The sequence below is a fragment of the Antedon bifida genome, chromosome 4 (assembly GCF_963402885.1).
Source record: "Antedon bifida chromosome 4, ecAntBifi1.1, whole genome shotgun sequence".
Classification (NCBI taxonomy): Eukaryota; Metazoa; Echinodermata; class Crinoidea; order Comatulida; family Antedonidae; genus Antedon; species Antedon bifida.
In genome coordinates this window covers 17,639,850-17,656,498 of record NC_136229.1, presented here as the reverse complement: position 1 = coordinate 17,656,498, position 16,649 = coordinate 17,639,850, and the positions used below count along the sequence as shown (strand labels likewise).

General features: G+C 34.5%; 2 protein-coding genes across 2 annotated transcripts in view; both read right to left on the bottom strand.

Moving 5' to 3' along the window:
• LOC144839494 (polycystin-1-like protein 2) overlaps positions 1–6,367 on the bottom strand; it is a 25,138-nt gene extending 18,771 nt beyond the window's left edge. Inside the window, exons 1-6 of the mRNA XM_078694874.1 lie at positions 5,552–6,367; positions 4,683–4,857; positions 2,507–2,599; positions 2,205–2,407; positions 1,302–1,496; positions 721–851 (exon numbers count right to left, since the gene is read on the bottom strand). Of these exons, the coding sequence (XP_078551000.1) occupies positions 721–851; positions 1,302–1,496; positions 2,205–2,407; positions 2,507–2,599; positions 4,683–4,857; positions 5,552–6,185 (1,431 nt within the window). The 5' untranslated portion in view covers positions 6,186–6,367. The remainder of the gene's footprint in view (positions 1–720; positions 852–1,301; positions 1,497–2,204; positions 2,408–2,506; positions 2,600–4,682; positions 4,858–5,551) is intronic.
• Positions 6,194–16,649, bottom strand: part of LOC144839229 (uncharacterized) — a 23,270-nt gene continuing 12,814 nt past the window's right edge. The window contains exons 10-21 of the mRNA XM_078694542.1: positions 15,852–15,990; positions 15,345–15,482; positions 13,747–13,979; positions 12,719–12,854; positions 11,964–12,169; positions 11,245–11,371; positions 10,634–10,920; positions 9,920–10,046; positions 9,407–9,645; positions 8,965–9,109; positions 6,315–8,518; positions 6,194–6,199 (exon numbers count right to left, since the gene is read on the bottom strand). Of these exons, the coding sequence (XP_078550668.1) occupies positions 6,194–6,199; positions 6,315–8,518; positions 8,965–9,109; positions 9,407–9,645; positions 9,920–10,046; positions 10,634–10,920; positions 11,245–11,371; positions 11,964–12,169; positions 12,719–12,854; positions 13,747–13,979; positions 15,345–15,482; positions 15,852–15,990 (3,987 nt within the window). The remainder of the gene's footprint in view (positions 6,200–6,314; positions 8,519–8,964; positions 9,110–9,406; positions 9,646–9,919; positions 10,047–10,633; positions 10,921–11,244; positions 11,372–11,963; positions 12,170–12,718; positions 12,855–13,746; positions 13,980–15,344; positions 15,483–15,851; positions 15,991–16,649) is intronic.

Genomic DNA, 16,649 nt, shown 5'->3' with positions numbered 1-16,649 from the left:
CGAGGGGTTAAGGCAGGGGCACTCTTTACCATACGTAAAAAGCCAACAATATCGGCATGTGTCTGAGGCCGACTCACTCCAATTATGGTGGTGGAACAAGTATGGTTGATTTAGGGAGGTGGTCACTTACGAGATTGCCGCGTTTTAAAAGTTGGTCGCTGACGAGAGGTGGATAGACTGATAGCTAAGTATAGAGATGCATTTGCACATGATTTAGACATAGGTTTGTAAAATATATATTTTCTACATTAGTTGGCGATAGCTAAGTAAAGAGATGCATTTGCACATGATTTAGACATAGGTTTGTAAAATATATAATATTTTCTACATTAGCTGGTGATAGTAACTACATTTGGCGATAGTAACTGCATTAGCTGTTGACCGTTCTACATAATAGCTAGTGTTGATTTTTATTTACATAAGCTGTTGGTGTTTCTACATTAGTTGGCGTTTTCTACATTAGCGGTTGTAACACAGCACATTCTGCCCCAAACGTGTGGTATAGTCACCTGTACAAAGTGAAAAGATATACTCAACTGTAGGCCTACTATTTCATGTTTCACATGGGCCATGTCTTCTCCCTCATTCATTGCCTGGCTTGAGAAGTAGACGACTATGGATTTATACAACTTAAAACAGGTCAACATGAACGGCTTCCACGTTCACACGATTTAAAAGTCCCTGACGTAAAAAGTGAATTGCTTAAGTCATTATACATACTTTTACTGTCATATTGTAATCCTCACTACGTGCCTTGTACACATCAAAAGCTGATACACGTATATCCAATTCATAATCTGGAGGGTCTCCTTGTGGTAAAGAAATACGGCTAGCAAGCTTTCTCTCTTGTCCTAAAGAAATGTAATGAATATCAATAGTTGATGTGCCCAAATATGGTAGTGATATGACATCATCATGTCCATGTATGGGCACATCACATTTTTTGTCACAAAGTTTGATAGTGTAGACAGAGGTTAAAATTATGACAATTTCATATGTATATATTATACTGTATGTTCTATAGTACTAGGGTTGAAGTTTACTTTTCCAGAGTATTAATAATTAAATTGGATGAGTATAAACAAATATGGTTAAATTATCGCTGCAGAATGGAGTACATTCAAATGTAATATTAGCGCAACACTGTTTAAAATACCAGGACATATTAGTATTGTCGTAACCTGGACACCACAGGTTTGTGAGTCAGCCTAAATGCTTAACATTTAGAACTTAGATGGATATCCTTTATCAGGACATGTTAAAAACGAAAATGTACACAAAGATTAAAAACACATTCATACCGCTGTATATCATGTCCCAGATGGTAGAATTTCTTGATTTAACACTAAACTCATATGTCAGTGGAACATCAACATCAGTGAAGTTATAACAATCGATCATGAAAAGTGTTTCAACTGCATATCCTTCAGACGGCTCTATGGTACAATTTCCAACCTCAGGAAAATCATTAGCAGATACCTCCCATCGGCTTTCAGCTGCAGTACAATAAATATTATTGATAACTTGAATAATTGAGTGACAACCTACCATTCATCTGAATAAAGCATTCACCAGGGATCCACAGAATACTCTTTACCCGTTTTTCTGAATAATATATTAAATTAAACCAGCTATCCCACAATGTTGTATACCCCTGATACAGTACAATCAATACAGAAACCCTCAATATTGTATTCCCTAGATATCATAAATATTGTATTCCCTAGATACCATCAATATTGTATTCCCTAGATACCATCAATATTGTATTCCCTAGATACCATCAATATTTTATTCCCTAGATACCATCAATATTGTATTCCCTAGATACCATCAATACTGCATACCCTCAGCTACCCATGAATACTGCATACCCTCAGCTACACCTGAATACTGCATACCCTCAGCTACCCATGAATACTGCATACCCTCAGCTACACCTGAATAGTTCATACCCTCAGCTACCCATGAATACTGCATACCCTCAGCTACACCTGAATACTGCATAACCCGCAGTTATCCAAGAATACTATGAGTGATACTGTATCTCACACTGTATGCTTCCTGAAACCTGACATACCTAAAATGCTACTGGAAACTGTAATCCAGATTGTATTTATGAATACTGCATACCCTTTGAATACGATTGCATGTCTGAATAAGAAATACACTCATATAATAATATCAATCTATCAACAACCTACCTACTGCCGGAGGAGAAACACCATCCTCTCTGTTAACAAACAATTTTATCCTGTACGCATTATTAGGCTCAAAAAATCCTTCGTTGATGACCTGATTGGCTTTCGATCTTCCCGTTGAGGTGTGGTCTTTCCATTTCAATTCCTTTCCATCATAGTCATATTCAGATTCTTCTTCTGCATCCTCTAAGAAAAATATGGCCCACCTAAACGAATGAAGACAATAAAGAATGTAAATCCTTTTAAAATTATTAAAGGCTATATTTGATATAATCAAAATTGTGCAAAATGAAATTAAATAATACCTGTAGTTATATTCTGGGAAACTTGAATTAATAGAAGATTTCAGCGTGAATCTACCAGATGGATTGGTTCGATCTTCACAGTTGGCAAAACATCTTAAAAAATGAAACAAGAATTAATGTTGTATCTTAAATTCATTTTGAAACTTCTATATGTACAACTAATAAAATAGGATTGTAATAAGGTTATATGCATATACTGTAACCTTATTGATTTTTTCAGAATATTTATTTATTTATTCTTTCCTTCTTTTGTCCATCAACTATCTTGATTTCAGTTTCATCTAGCTATGTCAATTTTTCAGATTATTTCCCTTATGGCCAGGAATTGATGTGGTTATGTTTTCACGATGGGCAATCAAAAATTATGCGGCCTACTCGCGATTTAACAAAATCATGTTTGTAATTATCTTCACAAGCATAGATCATAATTAAACCAAATTTGGTACTCATAAATTTCAGTTCATATTTCATCATATGGCAATACAATTACGTGCGTATGCACACGTACAATTTTCAAAATTGTCAAAATTTATGTCGATGCAATTAGAGTGCGTTTATTCTGCGTGTTAAATGATGTTGCACACTCTTTTTCCCTGATTTCTGTTTTACAACCTTTCTTTTGCAATTTTATCATATTTTACTCACTTTTCAACTTAAAATCGCGTTATACAAGCACGTCAAAAGTGACAGGGCATGCACATGTAAGCTAAAAAATTGTGAAAATATGCTTAATTTTAAAATTAGTATAGATCGTTAAAATGCTCGGTGAACCCTAATTTTAATTTCATTTTCTTAAAGTTTTATGTATCATATTTATGATTTATTATGAAATTAAGAGAAAAAACCTCATCATTAATTGCATATTAAATAATTATTTTAAAATTTCGACAATTAAACAAACTATGACATTTTCTTGGATCGAAAAAAACAAACTTAATAATTAACCTTCTTCTTTAAAATGTTCATATATTAAAGTTGACATACTTTGACAGAGCATAAATAATTTTTTTTTTTAGGATGTCATAATAGTAAAATATTGTGATTTATTGTGGTATGTAATAAGCTATCTGCACCAAAGTCATTACTGCATAATAAATATACGGAGGAATCTTTTTTCAACTTTTATTCAGGTGTGTGTATGGCTCGGTGGCCTGTGATAGTGTCTAGTCTAGTGATTTGAGGCACCGAGATCGCTTCTCACATTTGGAAACAAAACGAAATAAGATTTTTTGTTTTTTTTTTTTTTTGTCATAGGCCTATTTGTAGTTTGTTCAATTTTATTTTGTAGTGTATAAATTATATGCATGATTTCTAATGAAATCTACTGTCAGAAAAAGTTTATGATGTATGCGGAGGGATCTTTGATCAGGTTGTTTTATTTAAGTGACTATGTGCAGTGATACCGGCTATTGTATTGCGTTACCAAGATCCTATCTTTCATATTATAATAACAAAGATTCCGAAAAAATCAATCTATCAGAATACATTTAAAAAAATCAATTATCTTTATTTAAATCAATGCATGTAACCTATAATTCGTCATAGTGACGAATTAAATTTAGTTGTTTGTAATAAATGTGGAGTAGCTTTGGGTCAGGGGTGTTGAGCAATTGGTCAGATGTTTCGCCCTACACTGATGTACACAGAGGTATGAACGCCAGACTAGTGATCTGGTCATGGGTTTGAGTCCCACCCAAGAATTACTTTCTTGCGTATTTTTCTTAGTATAAAGTACAAATTACGTCAGAGTAAAACATCTGACCGATTAATAAAATAGGCCAACAAACTTTTCAATGTCAACATTGAAAAATAGAATTTCTTGTAAACTCAAAAATTACCTTGTATCATCAGAATAATTATCACATAATTCATAAAATGTAAATGTCGTATAATAACCTGGAAATCTTAGCCTACAAGTCTGTAACCAGAATTCTTACAGGGGCCTATTGCATTTCCACAAATGGGGGAAAAATCGTTAAGAGAGCTAGGCTAGGCATATTTATACTTTCACTGCTGATCTCTAGTTTGAAAAGGACACTTCAGGAAAAAGAGGGTTCATTCAAACTTTTAAATCTCGCACCCCCAACCTCAGCTACGGGCTAGGCTGAATGCACATCTCATGTGATGCTTTTTACCTCTATATGTAGCCCCAAAACTGCCTAAAAAATTATCTTACGTTAACTTAACATCAGGAGGGTCCATTTGTATAACATTGATTATCTGAGTTGCACTGGTATTACGATTTCCATGAGAGATCAGAAGCATAAATTCATATTGCATGTTGAAATCCTTTTGAAAATTTCCAACAGGAATTTCAAACTTCAATATTTGTCTATATTGCTCAAGTTCTCCTAATAAACAAATGCAAAAATAATAACAATTGATGAATATTCATAGAAAGTTTGCGGTACACCACATATATATAGTTTCTCAAGGAATTTTTAATTTTCTCTTTTCAGAACCATATATATACGTGGTGTACCGCAAACTTTATATCAACATTTGATTATGCCATACAAACCTTCAAACAAGATAATTAATTAATGAATAGTCTGACTGGTTCACATAGAAAAACTATGAAACTAATTCTCTGGTATAAACATACATACACAAACAATGCTCATGATTTAGGCAAACTGAATTGACCTGAAGGTCAATAAAAGAAAATTATTTGCTCATCCGGACCTCTTGATATTATGGCACTTTCCCAAAATTATATCGAGTGACCTCCCTTCATCCTGATAGCGTCATAAATGACCGATATTTAATAAAATAGCACTCTCTATGGGTTGTTTGGCCATGTTTTTATATTATATTTGAACCTCTTCTTAGATTCATGAGTTCAATTCACACTATTATTATTTATTCAGGCAAAAGATACATTTTACAAAATATAATACAAATCAACAAATTAATCTTCATGCTTCATGCAAGACTGCTGTAGTTGCATGTAGAATATGGGGTAATGTTACCATATATTTTAAATACTACTATTCTGAGATGGCATTCAGATAATTGACTGTAGGAATAAAAATAAATACATACCACCGGGTTCATCAAATTCATGAAAGCATCCCATAGAGATATTCCAATTTTGCTCTTGTGTTAAATTATGGAACGCTTCATCCACATATCCTTCCTCTCCACCAACCGCAAATTGTTCTATATCTTTAAAGGTCTGATTCACATACTCGAATTTATATTGCCGACAAAACCAAGAAATGTTAAGGTCATCGGTACTTTGTGAATCTGGGTCGATCGTTCCTTCCATGGCATCCATCACAACTATCGATGAATTTCCTACCGTAAGGAACGAACCTCCAGAAATCCTTGCTTGTAAATCAGATGATGTTACCGTGATGAGGGTGTCATCAGTAGTTACCAGACCACATTCAATGTCCATAGTAACGGTCAAGCTTACACCGTATGTACCATAATCTGTGCCAAAGCTGGTCCTAGGGATTGTAAGCACGGGTAAAGGGCTTCCATATGTAACTACATTTTCTGGCAATTGATATGGCACTCCATTCTCATCACTGAGTGTCCAATTATAATAAGCTTTGTTAGTAGACTGGCAGGATATACTAATTTCACTAAATATAGTAATTACCTCTGAAGATTTGAATTGTCTATAACCCTGATTGTCACAGTTATAATTTGCATTACATAAGTTGAGCATTCCAACAGTTACCTCTGGATAAAAGCATGGTTTACTAGTTATTATTTGCTCTGTAAATTTGAATTCCCTTGAAACGATGTTGAATGCAATTATAGTAACATTGTATATGCAGGTAGTGTTAAACTTAACCTTAACATCTAAAATCGGTGATTCGTCATAAAAGCTTTTTGTCCAAAGAGGGTCATAGTTCTTACGCTCAGTTTGTTTATCAGTTATATTATATTCTGTTTTACAAATGGTCAAGTCACCTGTGAAAAATATTGAGCTGTTCAAATATTTAAGGTTGATATACTCAAAACGATAACAAACCCCAGTCCCGAAAAATGATGCTGTCAGATTGAACTGAACGTCTTGGCTGATATCTATTGGTCCAGGACCTTCAATAGTTAAGTCTCGCATGGCTCCCTCAACCCTAATCTCAACACTTGTTACATTAGAAAACACAGGATTTGATGAGTTGACTGTTATTACGTAGATATTTGGGAGGGTATAGTTCCAAGATGCCTGTGGGATGTCTGTAACTTGTCTACTATCATATTCAGTATCATTGAAATCCCAGTTATAAGTGAGACCTGTTCCATTCCAATAACTTATCTTCACCAATATTACACGGTCCAATGGAACGTATATTTTGCCTTCATATTCAAATGCTGGTTCCTCGGTTTCAGTTCTATTTTCGTGAACGTCAATATAGTAAACGTGGGCTTTAACTTGCGTTAACTGTTCGTGAACAATTAATTCTTGACAGGCAGTTCCATTAGAAACCTCATTCCACATTTTTATGCACACATTATAATTACCTTCTACTGTGTAAGTTTGGTTAAAACACATTATTAGCTCACATCCATCCTGTTCAAATACTGTTAGTAGATCACAGTTATCTTGAGCCAACCACATTTCTTCACTCTCTGGCAAGTCGACTGATGTATTGAAATAAGCAATAAATGTAACGTTTGTTGGTAAATAAATAGATTGATTTTGAAAAACAAAAAAGGGGACGGATACTTGACCGCTTACGCCTACAATAAATGGCAGCAGATTGATTTCCTGCGAGTGAAGCAACACTCCCTCTACAGGATATTGAATAAACTGGTTCGTAGCCATACTAACTGATACATTACAAATAAGATTAGTTGCAAGCACATCAACATGGTAAACGCCAGAATCGTTATATGGGTGGGAGACATAGAAAGATGTTTTATTACTTATCATATACGTTGCTGAATCTCCAAAATAAACAACATATGTTGTACGCGATCCCCACGTAGTATTTACGAGGAACGTAACATTCTCATCGACTCTCTGGTATTTACCCAACGTATAAATAGCAAGGTTTTCAACTGGTTGTTCCATTTCAATATCTATGCTGTATTCTATGCGACTAATATGGTTGAAGATAGTAATATTAATTGTATAAGGTCCATATGTGTTCATGTATAACTCATGATATGTCCTTTTTGTATTCATATCAAACACCAAACTATAATTCTGCTCTTTATTTTCCATTCCTGTGATAAAATACAGCGCTGTTGAATTTGTCGGAAAGTCATGTTCATCCCCCAAGAAGTCATATTGCGTATATAGTGTTCCGTTACCACTTCCCACTGAATCAATTCGTCCTGGCGAGTTTGGCGTTAATTGAATCTCTCCAAGTGTATTTGGATTTTGCACTACAACAGTATAAAACACAGCATCACTACTGATGTTGTTCCTAGCATAGATGCCAATAGTATAAACACCAGGCTGTTTGTATGAGTGATTAGCTAGTTGTAAGTTATCATAAAGATTATCATGGTAAACTTCATACGAAGATCCATCCCCGTACTCAAACAAAATAAGCAGTTCAGTTCCATTTGTCATAGTGTAATTCACAAACATAGTCTCATTGGTTGAATAGTAATCTTTGTTTGGTTTCATTATTAGACCAACAATTGCTAGTTGGATATGTATAATAATACTATCGGTTCTAGGCCCACTGACTTCATTCCCAGCTGTCACAGCCATAACAAAATTACCGGGAGTGGGGAAAATCTCATTATCAAGGACACAATGTCCTAAGTTATTTACATCATCGAATTCCAAAAGCTCTTCCTCAATAGACGTCTCGTTAAAAGTGGCATTTAGACGAAGGTCAGATCCATAAGCTGAAGATAAACTAACACGATAACCAAAATCAAAATCAAGGATTGGCGTTTGATGAACCTGGAAATTGGCAATAGGTGTTTGGATAAATGCATCTGAGTAAAAACTAACACTGCTTATCGCATTGTGAATAGTAACATTTACCGGAATATTTGCATCTGTGTCTGATGTAAACAAAAGCATGCCATCACCTAAAATAATATAATATAGTGAGTAACATAATATAACACAGAATTTGAGAAAAAATAAATTTGAGGTTTGCTGATTAAACATTTCATCTTTCACCAAATGAAATTATTTTGCATGAATATAAAACATTCATTATTTGTTTTATATCACTATTATACTATTTATATCATTATTTTAACGAGAGGCTAGGCCAAGACCTAAACCATTCGAAAAGGCACTGCTTTAATTTTATATGCAGAGTAGAACATTTATTACAGTAGACATTTATTTTTCGAATGCGATAGCCTCAATGTGTCGTGCATATACCAAATAATACAAGTTTGCACTCGCATACAACAAAAAATGAAATCTTGATGGCACATGGTTTCAGTATATCATGTGACCCACAATCCTCCAATCAAATGACAAGCCAGATTTACTTAGGTGGATATATAAAATAAATTGTTACCTTCACAACCAATCAGCTCTAAACAAAATTCACCATTTGACAAGAAGGTGATTCTAAAATGTCTTGCATATATGACGTTGACCAAATCAATTGATGTAAAGAGTGTGTGAAGTGTTGTCATTGATGTGTTTGAGGCTGTAAAATTCTATTTGAATAAAACGAAAAAATAAAAAATAAAACCACATTATGTCAGGTTCTTAAAATTAGGGAGTGTTCAGTGGACTCTCAAGACTACTGTAAAGCTCTGTCTACACTATCAAACTTAGCTATTAGTACCTTTTCCACCCAAAAAACCAGCAACATACCATTTTTATGTATATTACATAATAAATAAATGAACTATATTATTCTGTCTAAAAATTTTTAATTTTTCCTAATACTACATGAATAGTAATTTAAAAATGTTGAGCCAGTTCAATTGGGTGTCCTATATTGCACTTACCTTAACATTTCCTAAATCGTCCACAACCGAAATCCAATTGTGTTCCATTTGACTGTACTGCACTTGAAATGAGGCAATGTTTTTAGTCAGTATACCTGAGATGGAACGGAGCATACCAACATCGATATCAACCCACTCAACTGCTCCAACCTGCCAACAGGTTTCAGTTGATAAAACAACATCACTATTCGTTTTGTAGGTTGACTTGTTTGCAAGTGAAGTCTGGCAAATCAATGGAGCTGTATTTAAGGAGAACCAAATACTATATTATGACTATAAACACAGTGTTATTCATTGTATGTTAAGTGAAATTCTACACAATATAAAAAATGTTAACTTAGGTCTACAGAGAATGTTTGATGCGTATATGGATTAGAGATACAACAGTTACAACCATGATACTAGGTCAGGATTTAACCCTGCACTTAGGATTGGAAGGCAAGCATGTTAACTACCAAGCTACAGCTCCACTACACTGTCTATCTTTTAACTTATAAAAAAGCGAGAACTTACAATAACATCCTACAGGCTCAAAATGGAAACAACGCGATGAGGAGACAACCATTTTGAAATGACGAGCTATTATGGGATACTCAAAAGCAGTTAACTCAGTAGCTTCACTATCATTTAAATCAAAGACCTGCAAAACAATAGTATTAAAATTAATATGCACTTGTTTAATATCAACTAGGCCACTGCAGTGATTAGATTAATCATTTAGGTGCTCCTAGCCTGGTGTCTCAACTGGTGCTGATGTTGGTCTTTGTTAGACAAGGGCAATCTAACAACAGGATGATGAGCTCCAGAGATCAAAGGGTTTATCTGTGGCTGTGACACGATCAGTTCCACGCCCATTAACAGACACCACGCGCCACAGTACTGTTGGTATTTGTTGCAACAGACATAACATCAAAGGACTGTTAGTTCCTATCTTGCCAATGCGAGCTCAGTGTCAAAAAACAATGAGATATTAGAGTAGTAGCAAGGCAAGCTGATACAGATAACATGTTACTCAGAGCTACACAGAAAGGTTGCATTTGGGGTACACACCCATTTGACAACTAAAATGAAATTATTTGATATTTACATTTTACAAACTATTAATATTATATGCTTGTGTTTTAAAAATCTGCTCCTTCTACAACACCCCTTTGTAGTCAATTTCCAAAATATAAATTTAGACAACAGTTCTTGTTTAAAGGTTATTTAACATAAGTTGAAAATAACCTTATTATCTCCGACTTCAGTTAATATGCTCAACCACTCATCATCATTGCCACGATATGTTACTGTAAAAGTTCCTACATCGGAGAGACCACAACCTTGTGTCACTACACCTGTAACCGTCTGCGGCTTACGAAGATCTACTGATACCCAATGATCAGAATCACTGTTTATGACATGGTTGTAATTCAGTTTTAAGGATGAGCCATTCAGTGATGTGGAATGTGTTATTTGGTCTGCTGTAACACTGCCAGATTCTATTCCAAATGCGCTATTACAAATTCGTGAACCTAAAAAGAAAAAGTTTTTAATGAGTACATTTTGCCGGAGAGATGAATAGTTTTGAGTTTTTTTTTTTAAATTAAAGAAATTACAAGTTTTCTCAGCCTTCACCACTATTAAACTCCGTCTACACTATTAAACTTTATGTGACAAAAAAATGTGCCCATATAGACATGATGATGTCATATCACTACCATATTTAAGCATATCACTACCATTTGGGCAGATCACATTTTTTGTCAAACTAGTTTGATAGTGTAGACAGACCACTACAAAATGGTTCAGAAAGTGGGCCTTAGTTGGAGAGAGCTGTACGTATATATTACTTTTACCTTTGCATCCCAACATCTCTATGTTTATTACTCCGGTTATATCAACCAGTATGATTTTAAAGTATTGTGCAATAACACCCTCTGGAAAAAGGTGGGTTACAGGTGATGACTTGCTGTTAGAAAATATCTATAAAAATGAAAGAAATTAGTGATTGAGATACTGCTTAAATGAAACTGAAAATGATGGCTGTTAGTGGTGGCAAAAACAAACAAAAAACCACATCAGAGTTGCAATAATAACTCATGAGACAGTGGAGCAGCTAACAGCAAGATAGTAGTAATAATTATACAATATTTTACACGCATGTACTGTATCTATCAATATAGAGCTATAGAGCTACGTATGTGTGTCGGTTGTCATCTGGACCTAAAAACAACCAAAAACTGTGCCAAGGACTAGAGTGAGAAAGCAGGCCCAAACTCACATGCTTACAATAAATTTACATTACTTAATTTGTTCTAGGTAGGTTGTTCCAAATGTAATCCCTAATATAATTAGTAGTAGTAAAAGTAGAAATAGCATTCAAGGTAGCAGCTTACTATAACGGTATGAAGACTATTTAAATGAACATGACAATCTGCTGTAGAGCATGCCATAGTTGTAGATTCATCTACCAACTTATAGTAGCAACAGGCAGTACTAATACTACAGCGGTAATGGTATTGTCATAGGTAGTTCATTTTAGCTTTTTTGAGTAAATAAACAAATTACATCTTACAACAATTTGCCCACTTCTGTCAATCAGATCAATATAAGTTGTATTATCTAGTGAATATTGTAATTCAAATGATGGTAAGGTACCAGATGATTCGACATGAACTCCTGTAACAGTATGAAGACTATTTAAATGAATATGACAATTTGTTGTAGAGCATGCCAAGGTTGTGGATTCATCTACCAAACTGTCGCGGCAAACAGGTGATACTGAAATATAACAAAAAAAATTGGTATTATATTGTGCTGTGTGTGCTCATTAATTAGGAACTTTCTATCTATGATGACCAACGACCTAGAAACAAGTTGGATCATGTTAAAGATGTCTCCCTTCCCAAACAAAGAAATAAAGATTAATAAAAAAAGACTTTGAATAGGCCATAAAATAAAAATAATGTATAAGATAATAATGTTAAAGACAAAGAAAATGGTTAAATTCAACCAAAAACCCATCGACTTCCAGTCAATTTGACTATTTTTTTGCTTTAAATTACAGTTTCGTCAAGTAAATAATTGTTTTCTTTTACTAAATACTATTATTTGACATTAAAATGACATATTCAAGATTATATTTTCAGGGGGACAATATATCTTTAATTCATAGAGGTCATGTAGGGAAGTTTCTAACACTATTCCTCAACAGGAGTTCTGATTTTACACTAGGCTTATCAATCAACATCAATATTTGGTTGGCTTTTGTGACGTATTTGTATTCATTATTTATAAGGTTGTGAAATTCTGTATTATTAAGTCACTTACATCCACAACCCAAGACTTGCAATGTTATGCCACATCCTGCAGAGCAGTCTTCTATGGTAACCTTAATATAGCGTGCAATTATAGCATTTTTGAAAACGGTTGTCAATCTGTTAGTATAGTCTTCAGTTTCAAATTCCTATAAAGAACGTAATATAATACAGTAAGTAGTTATATTATACTAGTAATAATAAAAGTTCTGATTCTGCCCAGAATGTCAGAGACAGAGTCAATAATGACACTGACAACACCAATTATAATATGGTTGTCTTATACAATTATTTCTAAGCGCTTTACATACAAAACAGGACAAAATATAGACTAAAGTCACATTTGCTATATATTAATGTATTAATACACCAAAGACTCAATGGGCTTTGAAAAGATGCTAACCATCTAAAAGAGAACCAATGAGAAACCAAAACTGAAAAGCCCCATTCTAAAGTACCAAGATTCTCTTCCTTCTATTATGGATGGGCATGGGATAAAGTACCATACATATAGAGTATCACGGTGTGACGTCACAAAGAAAGAGGGCGCTGCATGGTTGCTAGCCAACCAAAAAATGCGTTCAACGCTACTATGTTGATAAACTGTAAAGATCTGTATTTCTATCAAATTATGTATCTTAGCTTGATTTTTTTTAACTTAAACTGTAGTTGAAGAATAAAGAGATTATTAAAAACAAATATTTAGTGATCTTTTGAAATTTTAGTTTGTTTTTATTGAAAATTATTAAGTTTTAAAATGACTACTTAAATAAGCCTATTCCAAACCATTGGTGACCTTGGAGTCACTCAGGCAGGTTGAACGCATTTTTGGTTGCGCTAGCAACCACACAGCACCACCTACCGTCGTGACGTCAGCACCGTGATACTCTATAAATATATCAATGTAAATGAGGAAGATGAGGACATGCCATACAATACTTTAGATATTGTAAAGGGAAAAAAAATCACAAATAAGGTTTAGTGTAGCACCATTAAATATCTTTTGAACAAAATTCTTACTAATTCTTAATTCATACTTACACCAACATTTATAAAATGATTGTTATCATTACTGTATGCAACTTGAAATATTTCCGCCACCATATTTGCATAGCCTGTTGTAATGACTCCAAGGATAGTAGAAACTCTTGCAAGTTCAACTGTCATCGAAAGCTGCTCTGCAAGATATGATCCGTTACAAGCTCTACCAGCTTTGGAAGGCGAGATCACAGTTCCATCACTCGTTTTTAGTTCCAATGATGTCAAACAAGCACCTGAAAAAATATATCAATGAAATTATTCATGCTTAAACAAGCAGAACTTAATGTGAATGAATTATTAATTGTATATTTAGGCTACATCCGCCCGTTTTGGAATACACTGTGGCTTTATGTAATGGTTAACTATAGAGTTTGCCGTTCCATTCTTGGAAGTCAGTACACGGCTTACGACAAAGCACTTGAATACCTTGGACTTGAACCTCTCAATGAGCGTCGGAGGTCACTGTGCATGGGGTTTGCTAAAAAAAGCCGCCAAGAGTGAAAGATTCTCCCATTGGTTTCCATTGCCTAACTCCACCCACAATATGAGTCTTAGGACTGTAAACAAATATGGACATTTTGGTGTCACATCACCAAGATATAAAAATAGCCCAATTCCATATCTTACTAGTCTGCTAAATTCTTAATTGTTTCGTCTCCCATCTTTTGATTCTCTTGGATTTTCACCTCCGACGCTCGTTGCGAATGTTTTCAATTTGCTGCTAAAATTCCTTTTTTTTGTAGATTATTTGTATGAAATTGGTTGATTTGATGTTTTTAATTTAAGGCATTTTGTAAAAAAATCCTCAATCCAGCTTTTTGGCTGCTACTGATTTTTATTTGCCTTAAGCCTGGTTTCCATAAAATCGCTACACCGTTTCCATTGAAATCGCTACACGCGCAGATGTCGCCGACGCGCATCGGGGAGGTCTCCCCGATTCATCGCAGACAAATCGGCAAAGTTCAACCATGTTCAACTTTGCCGCCGATGAATCGTATACGCGTGTACCAAAGAATATTTAGCGCTCGCGTACTAGATCCCCGATAAATTCTATCGTTTCCATAGAATCGCTACGCTCTGTCGGCGACAGCAGTCGGCGACACGGTGTAGCGATTTTATGGAAACCAGGCTTAAGTGAATTGTTTTTTATGTTTTTTGAAAGTGAAATCAAGATACCGAGATATAGCGGACTTCGAATTGACCAGAATATATGTATCTCTATAAAAATTGTTTTTTAGACCAATTTTTTTGCGAGGGCTGTCTGCTAGGAATTCTCGACCATTTTCTTTACAGCACAATCAGGTCACCAGGTGGATGGGTAACGACTAGTATAATTAATATATTCTTCACATTTTTGGATTTGTGCCTTTTCACACATAAAAGGCACAACATCAACCAACATCCTTTTAACATCATCTAGCAAATCATCAGTACCAAGGTTTTTCTTGTTGTGTGCCTCGATGTGTGTGAGTAACCTCCAGGGTTATACTAGGCTATGTGAGAGGGTATAAGACAGCATCATTCTCATCCTGAGAGTGAAGTGCTGAAGTTAGAGAAAAGCAAAATCACCTAAATTAATTAACAAAGTATATATATACCTTCATTAATTAGTAATGCATTTGTTAATGTCACTCCATCAACTGTGATTTCTTCTTCCCACATTACATTTCTGGGTGATGCAGATAGCGTCCTCTTTTCGGTTGTTCCTATTTCCACATCAATGCTATAGTATGTTCCTATCAAATAAATAAGTTTCATTTAAGTTAGCAATGTATTACCTCACCTGACACAACCTCTACAAAGTTACTTTTTTTTAAAGCTGTGTACTCACTCCAAAAACTAACAAAGTATTATTTAACTCTATGACCAACCCTTATTCAGGATTATACTGTATTAACAAAAGTTCCATAATGATAATTAGAAATGGTAGGAAGTTTTTTATTTTAGTTACCTACGTATTGAGGTTGTAGCCTGCAACTAAGAAAACTGTCAAGGAATAAAGTGAGGAAACGTTCACCAACTTCCTTGCATGGACACAGTGACATGATCTAGGTCATCGAATATTGAAAGGTCGCTAATATGGTACTTAGTTACTACTGAATTACCTGACAAAGTATTCCATCTCATCGTGGCTGCTTCAGTAACATTACTAACATCAACATCACGGTGTGGTTGTCTTGGGGATGGTGAAGCCGGTATCCAATAACTCAATTCACTTACAGGGTCTTCAATTTGAATAATGAACTACATAATAACAAATTTACAGAAAATTACAAAAACAACATTATTAAATCTGGTTGTTAAATTACATGTTTGAAATGGCACGTATGAGTGTATTTTCTATAGCATCATTTAACCAAGACTAAATAATTATAAAACTCACATCTCCTACAAAAAACTCTGGAGTTTGAGAAAGGGGGGTGATGTGAAAGGGATATAATTTATGATTACTAGATGGTACGCTCGCTTCGCTCGTGTACCATCTAGGTCGTGTCCACAGATGGTTCTTGAATACACAGTAATTTCAGCGTAAAAAATGTACGTACCGCAGGACTATAGTACATTGTCGTTTACAGAAACGAATAAATAGACACGATGATTTATGTAAAATTAGCACCCTGGGAATTAGGCCTTGTCTTGATGAGTCCAATTTTTTTATTTGAACTCATTTAAACAAACCCAATTTGTGTTTTGTATATAACATTAGAGTTGTGGGATAGAGAAGAGGATGGGAAGAACAATTTTTAAATATATTCTCTATCCACTCAGTAACGAAATATTGTTTTAAATGTTTTATAGGCCTATCAATAATATACCACTAAACACAGTAAAACATTTACGATTTATAATACTTTTTTAAAACTGTCCCTGTTATAGTCGATTGAAATAGTAAAGTAAATGTA